Genomic DNA, 22,187 nt, shown 5'->3' on the forward strand with positions numbered 1-22,187 from the left:
TTATGAATGGATAAGGATGATTGGTTGGCCATTCAAATTCAAAATAAAGTTTGAATTTGAACGGGCAATCAATCTTTGCGCCTTATCCCTTTTTTACGCCCCATTTATTACATGAGAAAGGTTTCTCATGAAATCACTCCATGCATAATTTAAGCCATGCCTCACGCCTTAGTGGATAAGGGATGAGTTGGTGTCCATTTGAATTCAAAATTTGATTTGAATTCAAATGTGCAATTACTCATCTTTATCCTTTCTTTTGGATAAGACGTTTGACGTTGTTATAAAAGGAGGAGAAGAGTGGGGCATGCAAGAAGAAGATTTTTGGAGAAAAATTTTGGGACGTGAGAAGTCTTGTGCATGAGAAGGAAGTCCATATCTTTCAAGAGAAAAAGAAAGAAAAGAAAGAAAGTGGGTGCAAGGTTTCCGGTGAGTTCCCTAGAGTTTTAGCCTGGGATTCGGGAAGTGAGAAAGTGAGCTACGAGTGTCATGAGTCCAAAAAATCTTCGAGAGATCTTCAACATCCTCTCAAGTATATCTGTTGATGATCTAGAGCATCCAAAGAATCGACAGACATCGATCGAAGGAGTTCGATCAGCATCGGTCATCAAAAGGGCTCTACAACGAGCTAGCACTCGTGAGGAGTCGATCAGACTAGGAGCTTCGTGTGGATGATCCGCAGAGGCCAGACACACTGTGTGGCTGCATCGCGATGATCAGACTCTTCCGACGGTAATCAGATTGCGGCAATCTACTATCCGCACAAAGGTATTATGTTCTGAACACATTACAATAAAGTGTTTATTGTTCAAATTCGAATTTCAAATTTAAATACATGCATGCTATATATCATATTTAGATTCTAGTGTAGGATAAATTTATGTTAATTAATTAGATTAATTAATATTTTTCACTGTAAAATCATGATTTTGAAAAGTTTTAAAATTACCATTTTACCCCTGCATTGAATTTCTTCACAAATGGTATCAGAGTGGGTTCTTAGATATGATATATATATTTGCATACGTAGATTAAGTTATAATCTAAAATTTTAAATTTGAAATTTGAAATTTAAAAATTTAAAATTTGAATTTTGAAAGTTGTTCGAAATTCAAAATTCAAAAATTTGAAATTCAAAATTTAAAATTTAAATTTTGAAATTTGAAATTTAAAATTCAAAAATTTGAAATTTAAAATTTGAAATTTGGTTAAAATTTTAAATTTAAAATTCAAAATTTAAAATTCAAAATTTGAAATTCAAAATTTGAAATTCAAAATTTTGAAATTTAAAATTTGAAATTTGTTTGAAATTTGAAATTCAAAATTTTAAAATTTAAAATTTGAAATTTAAAATTTAAATTTTGAAATTGGTATATTTAGATATACTTGATCCAAGTAGCAAGTAATCAAATTGGGTTGGTTGCCATGACCGTCCGATCATAGGAGAAAAGTAGGGTTTAAAGGCCCTCTCCTCCCATTCGATGGGGTCTCCTATGGCGGTAGGGGTGCCGCTGCAATTATATCCCATGCAGATGAAGCAGCGAAAGGAATCAATTGTAAAGGTTCAATTATGAAATTTATCATGAATGTGTTAGATTAGATCTAAAAGAATATTCATGATTTATTTTGATTGAGTTATTTTCTGTTATGTAATTAGCAATAGGATTGCTATTTATGAAATGTGCTGATCTATTTGTGAAATGAGTCAACATATTTGGTGAACAAAAAATAAAACTTTTTAAATTTAAAAATTATTTTCGAAATACCAAATCCTGACCCATCAACCCAAATACTTAATTAAAAGAATTAAGTGTTGTCTAGTAGGTCTAGAATTGTGAATTAAGACCTAAGATAATTGCATAAACTTGTGGGTCAATAGGTTAGATGGATTAGGTCCATAATTGGGTTAGACCTAAGGTTAGCTTAAAGAAATAGACTAAATTAGAGTAATTGATCAAATCTAATCAAAAGTTGAATTAGATTAGGTCAAGAATACTCTAGACTCAACTCCAATAGTTGTAGTTGAATGGGTCCATGTCTTTAACTAGACCAAGATGGACTTAATTCATGGCTACGCGGTGGAACCCTATTTACTAAGTTGATCAAATTAAAACTAATGAACCGGTTGGTGTCTAAGGTAAGTTTGGCAGTTTGATCAATGGTTTTTAAGCGGGAGCTACTCGCAGTGATTTGATCTCAGATGAGTTAATGGCTTATCCCCACCACTGATCTCACTTACCTGGCCAACCTGATGAATTAGGTTTTGATTAGATCACTTGGTGATTAGGGCTCACCCATGTCATTAGGTAAATCAGTTTGACTGATTTATGTGCTCCAATGCCAGCTTTAATTAAATCTTTTTTAATCTGACTTGGTGAAGTCAGTGGGAGGATTGAAATTGGCTGGATATTTTCTTCTCATCTATCTTTAATAAAATTCTCAAAAATTATTAGGTCCCTAAAAATGATTAAGTTATATTGATAACTAAAGCATAGCCTCCCATTAAATGAGTGATAATGAGTCCATTAGTTTAATAATCATTGGAGGCCCAAAGGCCTGGTGCTTATTGACTAATGGAATTATCATTCATAATATGATAATTTGGTTTGAGTCTTGATCAGGTTGGCCGGCCAAAGTCAGGCCTAATCATTTATTGGTCTGATTCACCAAATCAAATCATGTTAATGGTTGGACCTAACTAGATCTTTTCAGTGGAGGCCAAAGCCTACTGATTAGGTTCTGGGGAAAATCAATTATTAGAAGTTGTTTAGAGAAACAACTGGTTATGAACCTACCCATAGATGCACATGGGTTGACCAACCAAAGTTGGGCTCATGTGTAGTTTGTGTGGATTCTAGTACCCACTAAGGAATTAAAGTAATTCCTCGAATTAGAGGTTGAGGCTACCAATTCGTAAAAATACTGGGAGAAACTTTAGACTAAAGTCCAAATCTTTAGTATTTATAATTTATGTACTAATAGAGGTTTGGTTTTTCTTTATGCAGCTATGGCCACTACCCTGTCCCTCCGGTCATTATTAGATAATGACAAGCTCATGGGACCTAATTTGATAGCTGGTATCAAAAATTAAAAATCATCCTTGAACATGAGCGGATCCTTTATGTAGTAACGGATCCGGCACTTGAGGAGCCAGCCCCGAACGTTAGAGGGATGGTCCGAGATACTTATCAGAAGTGGTTCAACGACCGCACCACCATTCGGTGCATTATGCTGGCGGTAATGAATGATGAGTTCAGCTGCAGGTTCGAGAACGCCCAGCCACAGGAGATACTTCAAATGTTGAATGACTCCTTTGGCATGCCTGACGACGTTGAAAGGCACAAAACTAGTTGTGCCATTTTCAATGCTCGAATGAGAGATGGAGCCTCAGTCACTGATCATGTACTGTACATGATCAAAATGATTGAGCGCTTAAGTAAACTGGGCTTTTCCCTGCATGAGCAGCTCGATAAGGATGCGATCCTTAATTCATTGCCCAAGTCCTTCCTCCCCTTTCTTACTCATTTTCAGATAATAAAGCCTGCAGTGAACTACCACGACTTGTTGGGGTTGCTGCAGAACTTTGAGAAGGATCACCAGCTCCATAAGGAGTCGGTGAATGTTGTGAGAGGATCTTCTTCTGGTCGTCGACCCTTTAAGAAAGGGAAGAAGAAGAATAAGAAGGTGCAGCTGCATGCTGGGACGTCTGCACAGGATCAGACCAAGAAACGCAAGCCCGACCAGAGCCAGGTGGAGTGCTTCTTTTGCAAGAAGCAGGGGCACTGGAAGAGGAACTGTCCTCTATACATTGCCTCCCTGGACCCGAACAGGCCGAAGAAGAAGCAAGGTACTTATATGATAACACCTTGCAACTTTTCCATTTATGATACTACTGCCTGGGTATTGGATACTGGAAGCCCTTATCATATTTGCAATTCAATGCAGGGTCTGCAGATCAGTAGGAGATTTGATGAAGGCGATAGATTCCTGAACGTTGGAGATGGAAGCAAAGTTTCAGTTCTAGCATTAGGAATCATGAACCTTGTAATCAATTCTTGAAATATAATTCTGAGTGAATGTTACTATTGTCCAAGCTTTTTATTAAATATTGTTTCTGTAAGCCTTTTGGCCATGAACGGTTATCAATTTTTAATAAAAGAAAATATTTACAATATCATTTTGAATGGTGTTACAATGTTTGTTGGACAACTTAATAATGAAATTTACTTTCTATCACAACTTGTTAATGTGGTTCAAACCTCTGGTAAATGCCCTAGAATAGATAATGTGTCAGAAGTCTACCTTTGGCACTGTAGGCTAGGTCATATCAATAAGAATAGGATAAACAGGTTGGCTCAAGAAGGAATTCTTGAAGTAGGTGATTGTGAATTACTTCCAACCTGTGAGTCTTGTTTTCTTGGTAAAATGACCAAATCACCTTTTACTGAAAAAGGTGAGCGAGCCAGTGAACTCTTGGGTTTGGTACATTCTGATGTATGTGGACCCATGAGCTTAAGTGCAAGAGGTGGATATTTCTACTTTATAACCTTCACAGACGACCTATCGAGGTATGGATATGTCTATTTAATGAAGCATAAATTGGAGTCATTTGAAATGTTCAAACTATTCCAAAATGAGGTAGAAAAATAAACTGAAAAGTGTATTAAAACTCTTCGATCTGATCGAGGAGGTGAATACCTTTCCAATGATTTTCTAACATATCTTGGGGAGAATGGGATTCTCTCTCAGTGGACTCCTCCTGGAACACCACAACATAATGGTGTATTTGAAAGGAGGAATCAGACCTTGTTGGACATGGTTCGATCCATGATGGGGTTTGCTGGTCTGCCGATCTTCCTCTGGGGATATGCGCTCGAATCGACTTGTTACCTTCTAAATAGAGTTCCGAGTAAGTCTGTAACCAAAACACCATATGAGATATGGATAGGACGTAAGCCAGTACTCTCTCACCTTAGGGTTTGGGGGTGTCCGGCTTATATTAAACATTTAATTACGGACAAGCTTGGACCTAGGTCTGACAAGTATAATTTTATAGGGTACCCAAAAGAGACCAAAAGGTATTACTTCTACCTAGCTGATGAGTAAAAAGTATTTGTCAGCCTTAAGGCAATCTTTTTGGAAAAAGAGTTTCTTGGTGAAGGGACTGTTGCCTCTAAGATCGAACTTGACGAAGTTCGACAGGTGAAAAAATTGACACAAGTTGCAGAACCTGAACCGAATTTGGTTAGATCAGATCCGGAGCCCATTGTTCAAGCATCCATAAGGCGATCTGGTAGAGTACCACATCAACCGGACAGATACTATGGTTTCTTGTTTCGGGATGGTGATTTTATCGAACTTGATGAAAATGATGAGGATCCGATCACCTACATGGATGTAATGCAGAGATCCGACTCTGAGAAATAGCTGGAGACCATGAAATCCGAAATGGAGTCCATGAAGGTCAATGATGTGTGGACATTGGTTGACCCACCCGAAGGAGTAAAATCCATTGAGTGTAAGTGGGTCTTCAAGAGGAAGAGAGGCACAGACGGAAAGGTGAAAACCTATAAAGCCTGTCTGGTTGCCAAGGGATATCGTCAATGTTATGGTATAGACTATGACGAGATATTTTCTCCTGTGGCAATAATCAAATCCATTCGGATTATGCTTGCGATAGCTGCCCATCTGGACTATGAAATCTGGCAGATGGATGTGAAGACAGCTTTCCTAAACGGAGAGCTGGATGAAGAGGTGTATATGATACAACCTGAAGGATTCACATCCACAGATGAGTCTAAGGTGTGCAGGCTACAGAGGTCCATTTATGGACTTAAGCAGGTATCACAGAGTTGGAACATACATTTTGATAAGACGATCAAGATGTATGGCTTCGTTAAGAACGGAGAAGAGCCATGCATTTATAAGTGGGCTAATGGTCCAGTAGTAGTATTTTTTGTATTGTATGTGGATGACATTCTCTTAATCGGGAATGATGTCCCTGCATTACAGGGAATAAAGATTTGGCTGTCGTCACAGTTCTCCATGAAGGATCTGGGAGAAGCTTCCTACATCCTAGGGATGAGGATCTATAGGGATAGATCTAAAAGATTGCTTGGTTTATCTCAGTCCACGTACATTGATACTATGCTGAAGAGGTTCAGCATGGAGAATTCCAAGAAAGGCTATCTTCTGATAGGCCATGAAATTTCTCTCTCAAAAAGGGATTGTCCGACAACACCTCAAGAGAAAGAGCATATGGGTAGGATTCCATATGCTTTGGCAGTGGGATCTATCATGTACGCCATGACATGTACACGACCAGATGTGGCATACTCACTAGGGGTAGTGAATAGATACCAATCTGATCCAGGGGAGAATCACTGGAAGGTTGTTAAAACCATCCTGAAGTATTTAAGAAATACTAAGGACCAGTGGCTTGTTTATGGTGAATCGGATTTGAGACTTATAGGGTTTACAGACTCTAGTTTCCAATCTAATCACGATGACAGCAAAAGTGTGTCGGGATTTATTTTTACCCTTAATGGTGGGGCTATCTACTGGAAAAGTTTCAAACAACACACAGTGGCTGATTCAGTTTACGAGGTGGAGTATATCGCCGTATCAGATGCTACCAAAGAAGTGGTGTGGCTGAGAAAATTTATCACCGAGCTCGGAGTAGCACCCTCCCTTGTTGGTCCAGTTCTGCTCTACTGTGATAGCTCTGGAGCCATTGCTCAGGCGAAGGAACCAAAGGCACACCAGCAGACGAAGCATATTCTGCACCACTACCATCTCATCCGGAAAATTATGGATCGAGGTGACGTCGATCTTCAGAAGATCGACGGAAAGGAGAACCTGGCTGACCCATTTACTAAAGCCATTACGGTGAAGGAGTTCGACAACTACAAGTCGAAGATGGGTATTAGATACTGCACCGATTGGCTTTAGGCCAAGTGAGAGATTATTGGGAATAGTATCCCAAAGTCAATCGTCAGCCTATTGACGGTTGTGCTCAATTTTGTATATGTACATGAATTATGAATTAATAAAAATTATTTTGATATTTTTCATCATAAAATATTTCATCTTCTAATGAACTCCTATGTTGTGGTGAAGTCCTTAGGACTACTAAGACTCGACAAAGGAGGATTTGTCGTTTAGTCCTTGAATCTGTTCGCGACCAAATGATACGTTGTTACCAAAGACGATAATGTTTATCAAGTACAGGTCGTTGTGTGCCATATAGGTTGGTTGTCCTCTCAACCAATGAGTGTGGAGACACTGGTATGGCATACAGGTGAGATGTAAGGGTACATCTGCACTGAACGTGACCAACTCTGGAGCTAATTCTGCTGTCAAGATTTGCTCTGATAGAATATGGGTATAAATATCTCTTCAACCTGAGACCGCCATGGTGACATGCAAGCAACTCACTGCACTTAGGCACTGGACTACCTGAATTTTTAATTCAGTGACGGAAGGCTACTGGGTGTAGTCAAGTACTTGACTTGTCGGTGCATGTGTCAAGATGAGATTAACCACTCCAGTTTAGGAGCTGTGTACAGTCATATTTCAATTTAGCAAAATCTTGGCCAGGGTAGTCCTTGTGAGGAGTCACAGGACTGTTTGAGTTGAGCACGATTCAGATGATCTGATCAGGGTCGACAGTTTAACCTTGAGTCGTCCTAAACACAGGGGTCAAAAGGATGAATTATACAGTAACCATATTTATATAGGTTCTGAGTGTTGCGATTGTGACTCTTCAATCTATCTGAATGTCGGGTACCATTGCTAGATGGTCACTTCAATTAGTACAGGAATTGGTTCCTGTGCTACCGACTTAGGTTCGAACCTGCGGGGTCACACACATTAGAGGTTCCTATCTGATCTGATGGCTGATGTAGAATCCTATATGTTTGAGACTCGATGATCGAGAATCAGGATTCTCTGATCATGAGTTCCACACATTATGGGTACCGAGGTCAAGAGTCCCCCTGGTTGGAACTTTTCGATCAGGGTTACATTTCGATGAATTCTGATGCCCGATTGCCCATTGGATTTGGACTCAATATTTATTAGAGATTTAATTAGTAATTTGATCACTAATTAACTCAATTTGATTGAGTAATTATTTTTGGATCAAGTCCAATTGAATTGGATTCAATTGGGTTTGACCCGATTAGGTTAAGAGTTGACCTAATCGTCAAGATGGTTTGGTCCCTGATTTGATCAGGGGTTGGGCTTAGTCAATTCCTGATTTGGTTAGAATTTTATTGAGCCTAATTAAGCCTAATTAAGTTAGATTTAAATTAGTCTAATTGGACCTAACTTATTTGGTTCAATTAGGTTGGTTTAAATAATTAAACCATCTTGACCCAATCTCCATGCGCCACCTCACTTCCATTGCACCCATTTGAATTCATGAGAAGGAACTTCTCATGAATTTTTTCCTCACGCTAAGCCCTCTCCATGCCTCACTTTAATGTGCCATATGAGTGGATAAGGATGATTGGTTGGCCATTCAAATTCAAAATAAATTTTGAATTTGAATGGGCAATCAATCTTTGCGCCTTATCCCTTTTTTTACGCCCCATTTATTATATGAGAAAAGATTTCTCATGAAATCACTCCATGCACAATTTAAGCCATACCTCATACCTTTAGTGGATAAGGGATGAGTTGGTGTCCATTTGAATTCAAAATTTGATTTGAATTCAAATGTGCAATTACTCATCTTTATCCTTTCTTTTGGATAAGATGTTTGACGTTGTTATAAAAGGAGAAGAAGAGTGGGGCATGCAAGAAGAAGATTTTTGGAGAAAAATTTTGGGGTGTGAGAAGTCTTGTGCGTGAGAAGGAAGTCCATATCCTTCCAAGAGAAAAAGAAAGAAAAGTGGGTGCAAAGTTTCTGGTGAGTTTCCTAGAGTTTTAGCCTGGGGTTCGGGAAGTGAGAAAGTGAGCTATGAGTGTCGTGAGCCCATAAAATCTCAGAGAGATCTTCAACATCCTCTCAAGTATGTCTGTTGATGATCTAGAGCATCCAAAGAATTGACAGACATCGATCGAAAGAGTTCGATCAGCATCGACCGTCAAAAGGGCTCTACAACGAGCTAGCACTCGTGAGGAGTCGATCAGATCAGGAGCTTTGTGTGGATGATCCGCAGAGGCCAGACATACTGTGTGGCTACATCGCAATGATCAAACTCTCTCAACAGTGATCAGATTACGGCGATCTACTATCCGTACAAAGTTATTGTGTTCTGAACACATTACAATAAAGTGTTTATTGTTCAAATTCGAATTTCAAATTTAAATGCATGCATGCTATATATCATATTTAGATCTTAATGTAGTGTAAATTCATGTTAATTAATTAGATTAATTAATATTTTTTTACTGTAAAATCATGATTTTGAAAAAGTTTTAAAATTACCATTTTACCCCTGCACTAAATTTTCTCACACTGTAACCGCCTGGTAGTGGACCGTTTGTGGCCGTGCAGAGGTTGTTGCGGAGAGTAGTGGCATCAGGGGCTGTTCAGGGCCACGTGAAGTTTGTTACGGAGAGTGAAGTGGTGTCCGTTGTCGTGACTTGCCAGAGAGTGGTGGAGCCACATGGAATCCGTTGCAGAGAGTGGAGTAGGGTAGTGGCCATTGTCATGACTTGCCAGAGAGTTCGGATCTGTCGGTTGGAGCTCGACTGGGATGTCTGATGGAGCAGAATGGCTCTCTATCCCATCAATCTAGGAGAAGCTCAGATGTTTCTGAGGTTGCCGATGAGTCTACTATTGTCGGATGCCTCGGGCGCTGATGCTACAGGCGGGAGTCATCTGCTGTAGAAGCTCGGATGGAGACTTTCTGTTGGTGAAGTCCGGTAGGAGTCTGATTGCTAGAGAAGTCTGTCTGAAATTTGCCTGATGTAGAAGCTCGTCTGAAGATTATCCATCGGAGAAGTCCGATTTCATGAAGAATCTGGCGGAGGGTCGGCCGGCTGTGGACTTCGGATGGCGTTGGGGAGGTTCGTCCGCTGGAGGAGTCTGGGGATGCTATGAAAGTTTGGATGGCATTGTGGAAGTCCGGCTGACGTCATTGAAGGCTGATGGCTGGGGAGGTTCGACAGACACCGGAGGTGATCGATCGTTGTAGAAATCCAGCTGCTGGAGCCCGTCCGTTGTAGAAGCTCGTCCGATATCCATCCGCTATGGAAGTTCGGATGGAGTCTGATTCTTGTAGAAGGCTGAAAGGAGATCGCTTATTGTAGAAGCTCGGTCGAAGATCGATTGTCGTGGGAGCTCGGAGTAGTGACCTGGTCGGTGGATCCTATCCCATCATAGAAGCTCGTCTGGGATCCGTCCACTATAGGAGCTCGGCTGAAGTCTGCCTGTAATAGAAGTTTGAAAGAAATTTATTTACAGTAGAGGCTCGGATGGAATTCGCTTATAGTAGAGATCCGGAGTAGATCGCCCGTAGTAGGAGTTCGACTGAAATTCAATTTTCGTAGGAGCTCAGATGGAATCCGTAAGGCGGTCGACCGTCGTAGGAACTTGGATGGAGTCTGATTACTGTAGATTAATTTTCAGTTTTTTTCAGATTTTATATGCAACATAATATGTTATAAATCCTAAAGTAGATTAATTTGATGATTAGATCATATACATATTAGATTAATTTGATTAATCTAGTTATCTTTTACTATAATTTTTTGAAAAAAATTTAAAATATATGTATGAAATCACCTACGCATCCCAACAGTGGTATCCGAGCCCAGGTTCTATATGACATGATTTATATGCATATTAAATCTAAAATTTAATTTTATTTAGATCTGATATATGATATTTTAATTTAAATTTAATTAATAATTGATCGCACAAACTGACATAAGGTTGTCCAGCCGTAGAATTTATCCCTACAGTGAAAAGGTTGTCCTAGTTTGTGCTGATCTTTGATAAAATCTAATTTTATATCATACATTTGATGTTTATAATCTAATTTAGATATGATCTAAGATTGTAATGAGATCTGATATAATTTAGATTAGATCTAAATTTTTGTATATATGATATATGATTAGATTAGATGATTCGATTTGCAAGTACTTGGGTTGGGTTGATCATCAGGCCATCCGGTTATAGGAGCAAGAAGGATTTAAATGCCCTCTCTTTTCATTCGATGAGATACTTTTATGGCATATAGGGATGCCATATGATTAGATCCCATGAAGAAGAAAGGAAAAAGAGAAAACTTACTTTTTTGCAAAATCTTAGATCTTGAAACCCTAGATGTTGTTTTATGTGATGCAAGTTGTGAAGAAGTTAGTTACATCTAATCTTGTTTAATCAAAATTATTATGATTTAAAATCATAAAAAGTTTAGATTTGATCTAAAAGATTTTAGAATTTACATGTGAAAATTATTTTCAAAACCTAAACGCATGTTGTTGCTGAACTTAATTGAGAATTAAGTGTAAATTGATAAGATCTAGAATTATGAATTAAAGATCTAATGTCATTCGTATAAAACATGAGGTATGGGTTAGCTCAAATCAGATCTTCTTAATTAGGTTAGACCTAAGCTTAGAATCAAAGAGTTAATGGACTAACTAAAGAAATTGATTAAATCTAACCAAATATTGAATTAGATTAAATCAAGATTTCTCTAAAACCAATACAAGAGCGGTAGATGGTCAAGTCCATATCTTTGATTAGACCAAATGGATCTTGATTGTAACTCAGTGGTTGAACCTGAATCACTAGCTTGATCCAATCAAAACTAATTAATCAATTGGTGTCTAAGATAAGTTTAGCATTTCGATCGGTGGTTTTTAATTGGGAGCGGCTTACCTGACTATTTCAATGTTGTCTAAGACAAGCTTAGCAGACCCTCCCATCGATCTCACTTATCTGATCAATTTGATGAATTATGTCTTGATTAGACTGTTAAGTAATTCGAGTTGATCCATGCCATTAAGATTGATCAGTGTGACTGATCTAGATGCTAGTTCAACCAGCATAATCTTAATCCAATTCAATGACTTGGTGAAGTCAGTGGGAAGATTATGGTTTACTGGTTGATCTCTTCTCATCTCTTCTTGAAACTAATTATCAAATCTTCTAAATTATTAGGTCCATAAAATAAGCTAGTTATGGGGATAACTAGATCGTAGCCTCCTATTAAGATGAATGATAATGGGTCTATTATTTTGTATTGACATTGCAGGCGCCATCCGTCTGGTGTTCTCTCTGAATGATGGAATTATCATTCATCATATGATGACTCTGTTGTACTATCTGATGATGGTTGGGTTGATCGAGCCATCCTCGGACCTGATCATTCATTAGTTAGAAACACTGAGTAGGTTCATGTTAATGGTTTGACCTAATCAAAACTTTCAATAGAGGCCCATCACCTACTGAAATAAAATCTGGGGCAAAATTAACTATTAGAAATTATTTAGAGAAACAATTGATTGATAACCTATCCATAGATGCATATGGGCTAATCGAGCCATCCTCATACCTGTATGCAATCTGTGTGGATTCTAGTACCCACTAAGAAATGAAGGTAATTTCTCGAATTGGAGCTAGAGACTATCAATTCATATAAAATAGTGAAAGAATCTTTGGACTAAAGTTCAAATCTTTAGGCTCAATCAATTCATAAACATAGAGGTCTTGTATTTTTTTTTCAATTATGGCTAGATGTACGTTGTTCCATTCACTATTTGACAGTGACTGATTTATAGGACCCAACTTTGATAATTTATATCGAAAGTTACGAATAGTTTTAGAGCACAAATGGATCCTACATATGATTATGGATCCAGCACCTAAAGTTCTCACATCCAACACATATGATGCGATCAAAGATACTTATCAAAAGTGGCCAAATGATCATATCACTGTATGGTATTATTGAGAGCAGCAAAGAACACGAATTTAGTTGTAAATTCGACGATGCTCAGTAAAAGAAAATTCTTTAAATATTGGAGGAGTTCTTTCGCACCTCTGAAGATGTGTCTTCAGTGTAGCAATAATTTTTTAAGAAAAAAAAAAAAGGTATAAAAGAATCGTGCTTGGACTAATGAGTCCGAACTGACAAAAGAGTCTAAGATTAACCTGATCTAGCAGAGTCTTTTGATCTGAACAGGCTAAAGAAGATAAATTAGCAAAAGATTGCTGAACAAGATACTTATATAATAACACCTTATGATTTTTCTATCTGTGACACAACTACCTGGGTATTGGATATTAGAAGTCTATACAAATTGTTGCAATGACTTTAGGTCAAGAAAGATTGAAAACTACAAGAGATTTCTGAATATTAGAATTGGAAGTTATGTTCCAATCCTAATTTTAGGAATAATTGAGCTTATTTTCAATTCTAATAATGTCATTTTAGTGATTGTCACTACTGTCTAATGATTTTATGATATCATTATAAATGATGTCAAAATCATATAAAAAACTAAGAAATGATATTTATGAATAGTCACAGTCTGTTAGTGTATTGTACACAATCAAACAAAGTCCCTAAAGTAGATAATGTCATAAAAACCTACCTTTGACAATTTAGGCTCGATCATTAAACAAGAATAGGATTAACAGGAGATAATTCTTGAAGTCAATGATTATGAATCATTGTCAACATGTCAATCTATCTTTTTAGTAAGATGACCAAGTCATCTTTTGCTAAAAAAAATGAACGAGCCAATGATGTTCTGAATCTGATACATACTGATGTATTGGATCTACGAACATGTTTGTCATAAATTTAGATTATTTAAAATATTTAAATAAGTCCATAATAAGGTAGAGAAATAAACTTAGAAGAGCATTAAAATTTTTCAATCAGACCAAAGAGGAGAATACATTTCAAGTAAGTTTTGACATATCTAGAAAAGAATAGGATTCTCTCCTGTTGGAATCGATTTTGTTAGACATAGTTCGATCCATGATGAGATTTAAAAGTCTGTCAGTCATCTTTTAGGATTATGCTCTTAAGACTGCTTGTTATATTCTAAACTAGATTCTGAATTAATCTGTCGCAAAGACTCCATATGAGGTATAAATTAAGCATAAGTCGATATTCTCTTACTTTAAGATTTAAGAGTGTTTGATTTATGTCGAGCATTTATAAATCGATTAGCTTGGATCTTGATCCTATATATATTTTATTTTGTAGGATAACCCTAAAGAATCTAGGAGATATAATTTCTATCATGCTAAAGAACAAGAGTTGTTCGACATTCCTTTCAGAAAAGGAGTATCTTGGTGAAGGTACCGATGCCTTTAATGTAGAACTTATGAAGTTCGACAAGTAGAAGAACCGACACAATCTAAAGAATCCATAGACCTGGATTTGATTAGATCAAATCTGGAACCCATTGTAGAGGCACCATTAAAAAAATCTGATAGAGTACCACATCCGTCGGATAGATACTTCGGTATCTCGATACGGGATGTGAACTTATTGAACTCGATGAAAACAATAAGAATTTGATCACCTACATGGATATGATGTAGAGATTCGACTCCGATTAATGGCTTAGAGCCATAGGTCCGAAATAGAGTCTATAAAGTCAATGGTGTATGGACACTCGTTGATCCACTCAAAGGGGTAATGCTCATAGAGTGTAAATGGATCTTCAATAAGATTAGAGTAGTGCAGATGAGAAGGTGGAGACCTATAAAGCTCGTCTGGTTGCCTAAGGATATTGTCAACATTATGGTATTGACCATAACAAGATAATTTTCTCCTATGGCAATGCTTAATATTTTGGAGTTGGAATGTGCATTTTGATAAGTGATCAAAATGCATAACTTCATTGAGAACAAAGAAGAACCCTGCAAATACAAATGGGTTAATAGTTCTATAAGTGTATTTCTTATTTTGTATATGAATGAAATTCTCTTAATCGAGAATGACATTCTTTACATTACACGGAATAAAGGTTTCGCTGTTATAATAGTTCTCCATAAAGGACTTGGAAAAAGCATCTCTTATCCTAGTGATGATATCTATAGAGATAGATCTAATAGACTACTTAAGTTTTTTCAGTCCAACATACATAGGGTGTTTATGAGTAGAATTTATTCTATCATTACACCATGTATGAAATCGGATATGGTATACTCATTAGGGTAGTGAGTGGATACTTGCAAGATCTGAATTAGAATCACTGGTATGACATCCTTAAGTATTTGAAAAATACTAAGGACCGATGACTCAATTATGAAGAATCTGACTTAAAACTTATGGAGTATGACTCTAGTTTTCAGTTGGACATAATAATAGCAAAAATATATTGGAATACATCCTTACCCTAAATAATGGAGCAATCTACTTAAAAGATTCCAAGCAGAAAAATATAGCTAAATTTAAATTACGAGGCAGAATGCGTTGCAGTATTCGATGCTTGCAAGAAAGCTATGCGATTGTATAGGTTCACTGGCAAGTTAGGAGTGGCACCCTCCGATGTCCTGCTGTATTGTACAGTACCAAAACCATAGCTAATGTCAAGAAGCCAAAGTCCCATTAGCTTACCAAGCATTTTGCATCGCTATCACCTTATTCAAAAAATCTGTTAAGGTGACGTCGATCTTTAAAAGATCGACGGAAAGAAGAACGTGACAAACCCATTTACTAAAGCCTCGGTATCTAAAAGTTCTGAGATGATAAATCGAAGATGGGTATATGATACTATACTGATTGGCTTTAGTCTAAGTGGAAGTTATGGAAAATTATGTCCTAAAGTCAATCGTTTGACGATTGTGCTCACTATAAATATATATAAATTAATAAATAATAAAAATTATTTGATATTTTTTATCATAAAGTTATATCTTTTAATGAACTCTTATATTGTGATGAAGTCCTTAGGACTATTTTGATCGATAAAGGAGAATTTATCGCATGTCCTTAAACAAGTTTGCAACCAAATGATACGCTATTATTAGGACAATAGTAATATCAAGTGTAGGTCGTTGTGTGCCATATGCATTGATTGTCCTCGTAACTAAATGGTATGGAGATACTGGTATGACATGTAGGTGAAATGTAGGACTACATCATCACTGAGCGTGACCAACTCCGGAGCACTCTGTTGTCAAGGGTAGCTCGCGAAGGGTATGGGTATAAGTGTCCCTCCGACCTGAGATCACCATGGTGATTTGCAAGCACTCACTGTACTTTGGTGTCGAACTAACTAAGTTTCTAATTCAGTGATGGAAGATTTTTGGGAATAGTCAAGTACTTGTCAAGTCGGTGTATGAGTCAAGATGGGATTGATCCCTCCAAATTAGTAGGAGATTTGCATCAGTGTACTTCAATTTAGCAAAATCTAGGCTCGAATAATCCATATGATGGATTTAAAAAAGATTAAAATATAATGTGGATAACTTATCTAGGATTGACAGTTAAATCTTTGGTCATCCTCGAGCATTAAGATCAAAGAGATGAATTATACGGTAACCATACGCCAATAGGTTCTTGAATGTTGCTTCGCCTTCATTCGACCTATCCGAATGTCGGGTCACTATTGCTAGATGGTTACATCGATTAATTTAAAAAAATATTTTTGTACTATCGACTTAGGTTCGAACCTATAGAGTCACACTCAAAAAGAATTTCTGTCTGATCATGTGGCTGATCAATGATTGAGAATCGTTCAAGGACTTAATCGTCAATTCGATTGATGATTAACCTTATGCAAAAGTTATAATAAATTTATTCATCAAGTGTTAGTGAATTAATAGAGAATTGACTAACAATTAGATTGTTGATTAGCTCAATTTGATTGAGCAAAGAGGATTAAATAAAATCTAATTGAATTGGATTCAATTAGGTTTGACCCGATTAGGTTATGAGATGACCTAATCGCTAAGGGAGAATTACCCCTGATTTGATCAGAACTTTGGTTCAATCAATTTTTAATTTGATTAAAATTTGATTAAAAATTTATGAACTTAATTAAATTAGATTTTATATATTTTATTTGAACTAAACCAGATGTGATTTGGTTTGGATTCAAATAAGGAAACTTAGAGTTCTTATTGGAATAGGACTCTTCTCCCTGCGCCAACCCAGATTGCACGCCATTTATCTCCACACACAAAATTATTTTGTATGATATTTTTTCACACCAAAGAGTCTTTTCCCTTATCTATCTATCTTACATCTAAATCTGATTTAGTTTTGATAAAAGGAAGGTTCTGAAATTAGATTTCAAAATATTCCTTATCAAGAGAATCTGTTTTCATCTAGATCAAACTCTCCATGCTAATAATTTTTTTTCTCCTTATATGTGTGACATTTTAAGGAGATTTTTTGTGAAAAATTAGTTAGAGAACTAATTTATAGTAAAACAATATGAGAAGGGGTATCTCATATTTTTTTTATATATTTTGGGATATGAAATTGTGAAGAAAGGCAGAATCCTATAAGAGTCTAGGATCACTAGGACTCTTCACCCCACCTCCTTACATGCCTATAAAAAGGGCTTTTGTGATTTTCTTTATGTGTGTAAGATACCAGAAGAGAGATCTTCATGTGGAGAGGCTTGGGGCATGGTTCATGGTATGAAAAATAGAGAGGAGGGTCCTCTCTCTTGGGATGTGCGCAAAAACCTGAATTCCAAGTTTTTGGTTATAAGAGTTTGGGAAGAGAGAATAAATTAGAAAAAAATTATTTTCTTCTTCATCTTTCTTTTACCTCTTCATCTCCTCTAGAAGTTCATCTTCAATCTTTAAAAAAATTTTAAAGATTCAAAGAAAGGATCCAAATCAGCTAAGAAGAAGGTCTTCGCGTGAGCTAGCACTCCTAAGAAGACCGATCTAATCGGGGCTTCGAGTGGATTTTCTGTAGAGGTCGAATGTGTGTGCGACTGTGAGCAACCAGCAAAGATATTCTCTACCATATCTCTCAGTAGCAGAGATCATCGACTCATGATCAAGTATCAAGTTTTGAACTTAGATCAAAAGAAGATGTGATCTACTTCTCACATATATGCATGCTGATTTTATCTTCAGAATTTTTTAATTTTTATATGCAACATAATATATCATAGATCTTAGAGTAGGTTGATTTGATGATTAGATCATATGTATATTAGATTAATTTGATTAATCTAGTTATCTTTCACTGTAATTTTTTTGAAAAAATTTCGAAATACATGCATGAAATCGCCTACACATCCCAATACTACCATGGTCTGTTGGGGTTGCTACAGACTTTTGAGAAAGATCACCAGCTCCACAAGGAGATGGTAAATTTAGTGGGAGGATCTTCTTCGAGTAGTCATCATCCCTTTAAGAAAGAGAAAAAGAAGAAGAATAAGAAGATGTCAGGTACTGGGAGTCAGTCCTAGAAACTCAAGTTCAAGACTGGTCAAAGTTAGGTAGAGTACTTCTTTTGTAAGAAGCAGGGTCACTGGAAAAACAACTATCCTCAGTATATCACTTTCTTTGATCCGAATAAGCCAAAGAAGAAGAAGCAATCAATTGCTGGATAAGGTACTTATGTGATAACACCTTGTAACTTCTCTCTTTTTGATACAATGATTTGGGTATTGGATATCGATAGCCCTATTCATATTTGCAATTCGTTGCAGGGTCTTCAGGTCAGTAGGAGATTCGAAGATAGCGAGAGATTTCTGAATGTTGGAGATGGAAGATCAGTTCCAGTTTTAGATTTAGAAATCATCAAGCTTGTATTTGAGTCTCATTACATTATTCTTGATGAGTGTCATTACTATCCTAATTTTTTTTTTTTGAATGTTATTTCTATAGGCCTTTTGGTCAAATCTAATTATGAAATATCAATAAAAAAAACTTTTATGATATCATTTTGAATGGTGTTACAATTTTACATAGACAGCTAAACAATGATATCTAGTTGTATCTAGGCCTAATGTAATGTATATTTCTAATAAATATCCTAGAATAGATGATATCACAGATGCCTGCCTTTGACATTGTAGGCTAAGTCATATCAACAAAAATAGGATGAACAGGTTAGCTCAAGAAGGGTTTTTTGATAAAATAATCATTATCTACCTGTGAGTCTTATTTGCTTGGAAAGATGACCAAGTCATCTTTTACTGAAAAAAGTGAATGAGTCAGTGATGTGCTGGATCTGATACATACTGATATATGTAGACCCATGAGCACATGTGCCAGAGGAAGGTATAGCTATTCCATTACGTTCACAAATGACCTATCTAGGTATGGGTACGTCTACTTGATGAAATATAAGTCCGAACACCACAACAAAACTCATTTTTAGTGACAATTAATTAGAGGCAAAAGCCTAATTACCATGAATGTAATTTAAGATAACAAAATTTAATGGCAGATTAAAATAATTACTATTAATATCTATTTTTTAGCAGCAAACATATAAATTGCCATTATAAAATATATTTATGCTGGCATTTATTAGTAATTGCCATTATAAATCATATTAATATCAGCATTTATTAATAATTACCATTGTAAAATATATTTTTATCTATATTTATTAATAATAATAATTATAAAATATATTTTTATTGATATTTATTAATAATTATCATAATATATTTATTATTTATTTATTAATTTTTATCCATGTGTATGGGCACCCTACTATGCCCCTCTCGGGCCAACTCCATGTGCATTCTAATCTTGTTTCGTGCATGGAGGGAATGTTTCTGCTCCTTCCCATGCACTGGCTCAACCCGTGTAAGGTTTCCCATGGACTCCAAGCTTCCATTCAATTAGAATTTTTTCTTCCCTTGGCACTTACAAGGATAGGAAAGAAATCCAAGTAAAATTCAAAGGGAGATAAGGGGAGAGAGAGAGATCGGCATCGCTCCTCCAGTTGATCTCCCATCAGAAGGGTAGAGAGAGATCGGTGTCACTCCTTCCGTCGATCTTCTATTGAAAGCGAGATAAGGAGATATACAGAGAAACTGGTGTCACTCATCCCGTCGATCCCCCACCTCACAAAATCCAAATCCTCTCCGATCGATCCCTCCGGTCTTCCCCACATAGTCGAGGATTCCGATCGATTCCTTCTTCTCCAGGTTGGTCTTCCAATCATCATTCTCCAGGTTGTTTTTTTTTTTTTTTGATGGATGCCTTATTCCAGAGAGAAGTTCATTAAAAAATATAAGGTTTTGGTGCCCTGTTTTGTCTGATTTATCTTAGATTTATTGTTGCTTGAGGATTTTTACAGCATATTTCGATCATTATCTTGTTATGGAAATGATTTTCTGATCCAAAATCCTATTTTTTTGGTTGTAAATTGTATTAAAGATCATGATTTTGGGTCGCTGTTTTTGCTGAGTTCTCCCACTCAGAGGCATGCGCACGGTCGCAGCTTATTGAGTGGAATGCTGATGCACTCGCTTGCATGCACGCATAGCACTCGCCCGTCGGTGATGACGTCCCGACCTTATCATCGCCGTCATCGCAAACACTGACATCAGGGTGGAACCTCCATCGTCGGGGGAGTTGGGTCCACCAAAATATGTAAAGAATGAAATATGGTAGATGGAGTTTGATGACTTACCAGGAGCGAAATGGTGGGAGGGGTGGCGGTGACGGTGAGAAGAGCTGACGTCGGCCAGTGGATTGCCGGATCCAGTGCTTATTTCACATTACTCTCTTTCTCACATTACTCTCTTTCCCACACATTCATTTGAGTAGAAATTAGTGGTTAGAATCATCCTGACCAAAAAATTCTGCGCATGTGGATAGTGAGGGCAGAAGTTGGCATCAGATTGGATGAGCAACTTATTTTCTATTTATATTTTTAGTTTATATTTAGCATTGGTTGTTTAAAATATAAGATTCTAGACAAATATGCATCTTCATAATGATATGATTATTATATATGCTGATTTCGATTCTTTAGATTATATTTGAATATTTTGGCTTTTATAATATATTTTATGTGTAATGTACAAAATAGAAATATATGCTGCATCTCTATTAATTCTTTTTTTTAATTGTAGGACAGCTAATTGTTATGGATAATCATAAACACAAGAGATGGATGGAGTGTAGTAGAGTGAGTAAGGATTACTTGGATGGGGTAGAGAGTTTTCTTAATTCAGCATTCAAATCTGGATCTAATGATGAAAAAATCCCTTGTCCTTGCAAAAAGTGTGTACGTTATTATCATAGAAATCATGCAGAGATTTATGATCACCATGTAGTCAATGGTATAATGCATGGGTATGATGCTTTGGAGTCTATTACATATGCAACCATTTCTAATGGAGTCACTATTAATGGGGAAGAAACATCTACAGGCAATGGTATGGTCGAAATGATACGTGAAGTATTTGGAGTTTATGATGAAGTAAATTTAAATTCAAATACAGAGCCTTTAAGTGAGGCAAATTTAAAAAGATTTATAGAATCAGAATCTATAGAGCATTCTTTGCCAGATGTTGAAAAATTTAATAAAGTGATGGAAGATGCAGAGAAAGAATTATATCCAAGCTGCAAGGATTTTACAAAATTATCCTTTTTGTTACATTTATATCTTGTGAAGTGTTTGTATGGATGGTGCAACTCGAGCTTTGATGTGTTGTTAGATATTCTGAGGCGTGTATATCCTAACAGTGAGATACCAAAATCTTTCAATAAAGCAAAAAAGGTTATTGAATCGCTGGGGCTTAAGTATGAGAAGATTGATGCTTGTCCCAATGATTGTCTTTTATTTAGAAAAGAATATGCTAATGATGATTCATGCTCAAAATGTGAGGCTTCTCGATGGAAAAATAATGAGAATGATCAACTCAATGATATATTAACTTCAAAGAAATGGAAGAAGAAGAAAGTTTCTATGAAGATTATAAGATATTTTCCCTTGAAATGGAGACTCCAAAGGTTGTTTATGTCATCTAAAACAGCAACTTTGATGAGATGGCATGCAAGGAACCGTAAGAAGGAAAATAATATTTTGAGGCATCCAACTGATTCTGAAGCATGGGAAAATTTGGACCAAAGGTATCCAGAATTTGCAAAAGAGTGTCGTAATGTCAGGTTGGGGCTAGCTAGCGATGGGTTTAATCCGTTTGGGACAATACGAAGTGTATACCGCACATGACCAATGATTCTAATTCCATATAATTTGCCATCATGAAATTATATGAAGCAAGAATATTTTATATTGTCATTGCTTATACCTGATCCA

General features: G+C 36.5%; 1 protein-coding gene across 1 annotated transcript in view; it reads left to right on the forward strand.

The window, feature by feature from the left end:
• LOC140858814 (uncharacterized) overlaps positions 1-22,100 on the forward strand; it is a 48,305-nt gene extending 26,205 nt beyond the window's left edge. The window contains exon 2 of the mRNA XM_073260097.1: positions 20,998-22,100. Coding sequence (XP_073116198.1) covers positions 20,998-22,100 — 1,103 coding nt within the window. The remainder of the gene's footprint in view (positions 1-20,997) is intronic.
• Positions 22,101-22,187: the final 87 nt, after the last annotated feature.

This window comes from Elaeis guineensis, chromosome 6 (assembly GCF_000442705.2).
Source record: "Elaeis guineensis isolate ETL-2024a chromosome 6, EG11, whole genome shotgun sequence".
NCBI classification, from domain to species: Eukaryota; Viridiplantae; Streptophyta; class Magnoliopsida; order Arecales; family Arecaceae; genus Elaeis; species Elaeis guineensis.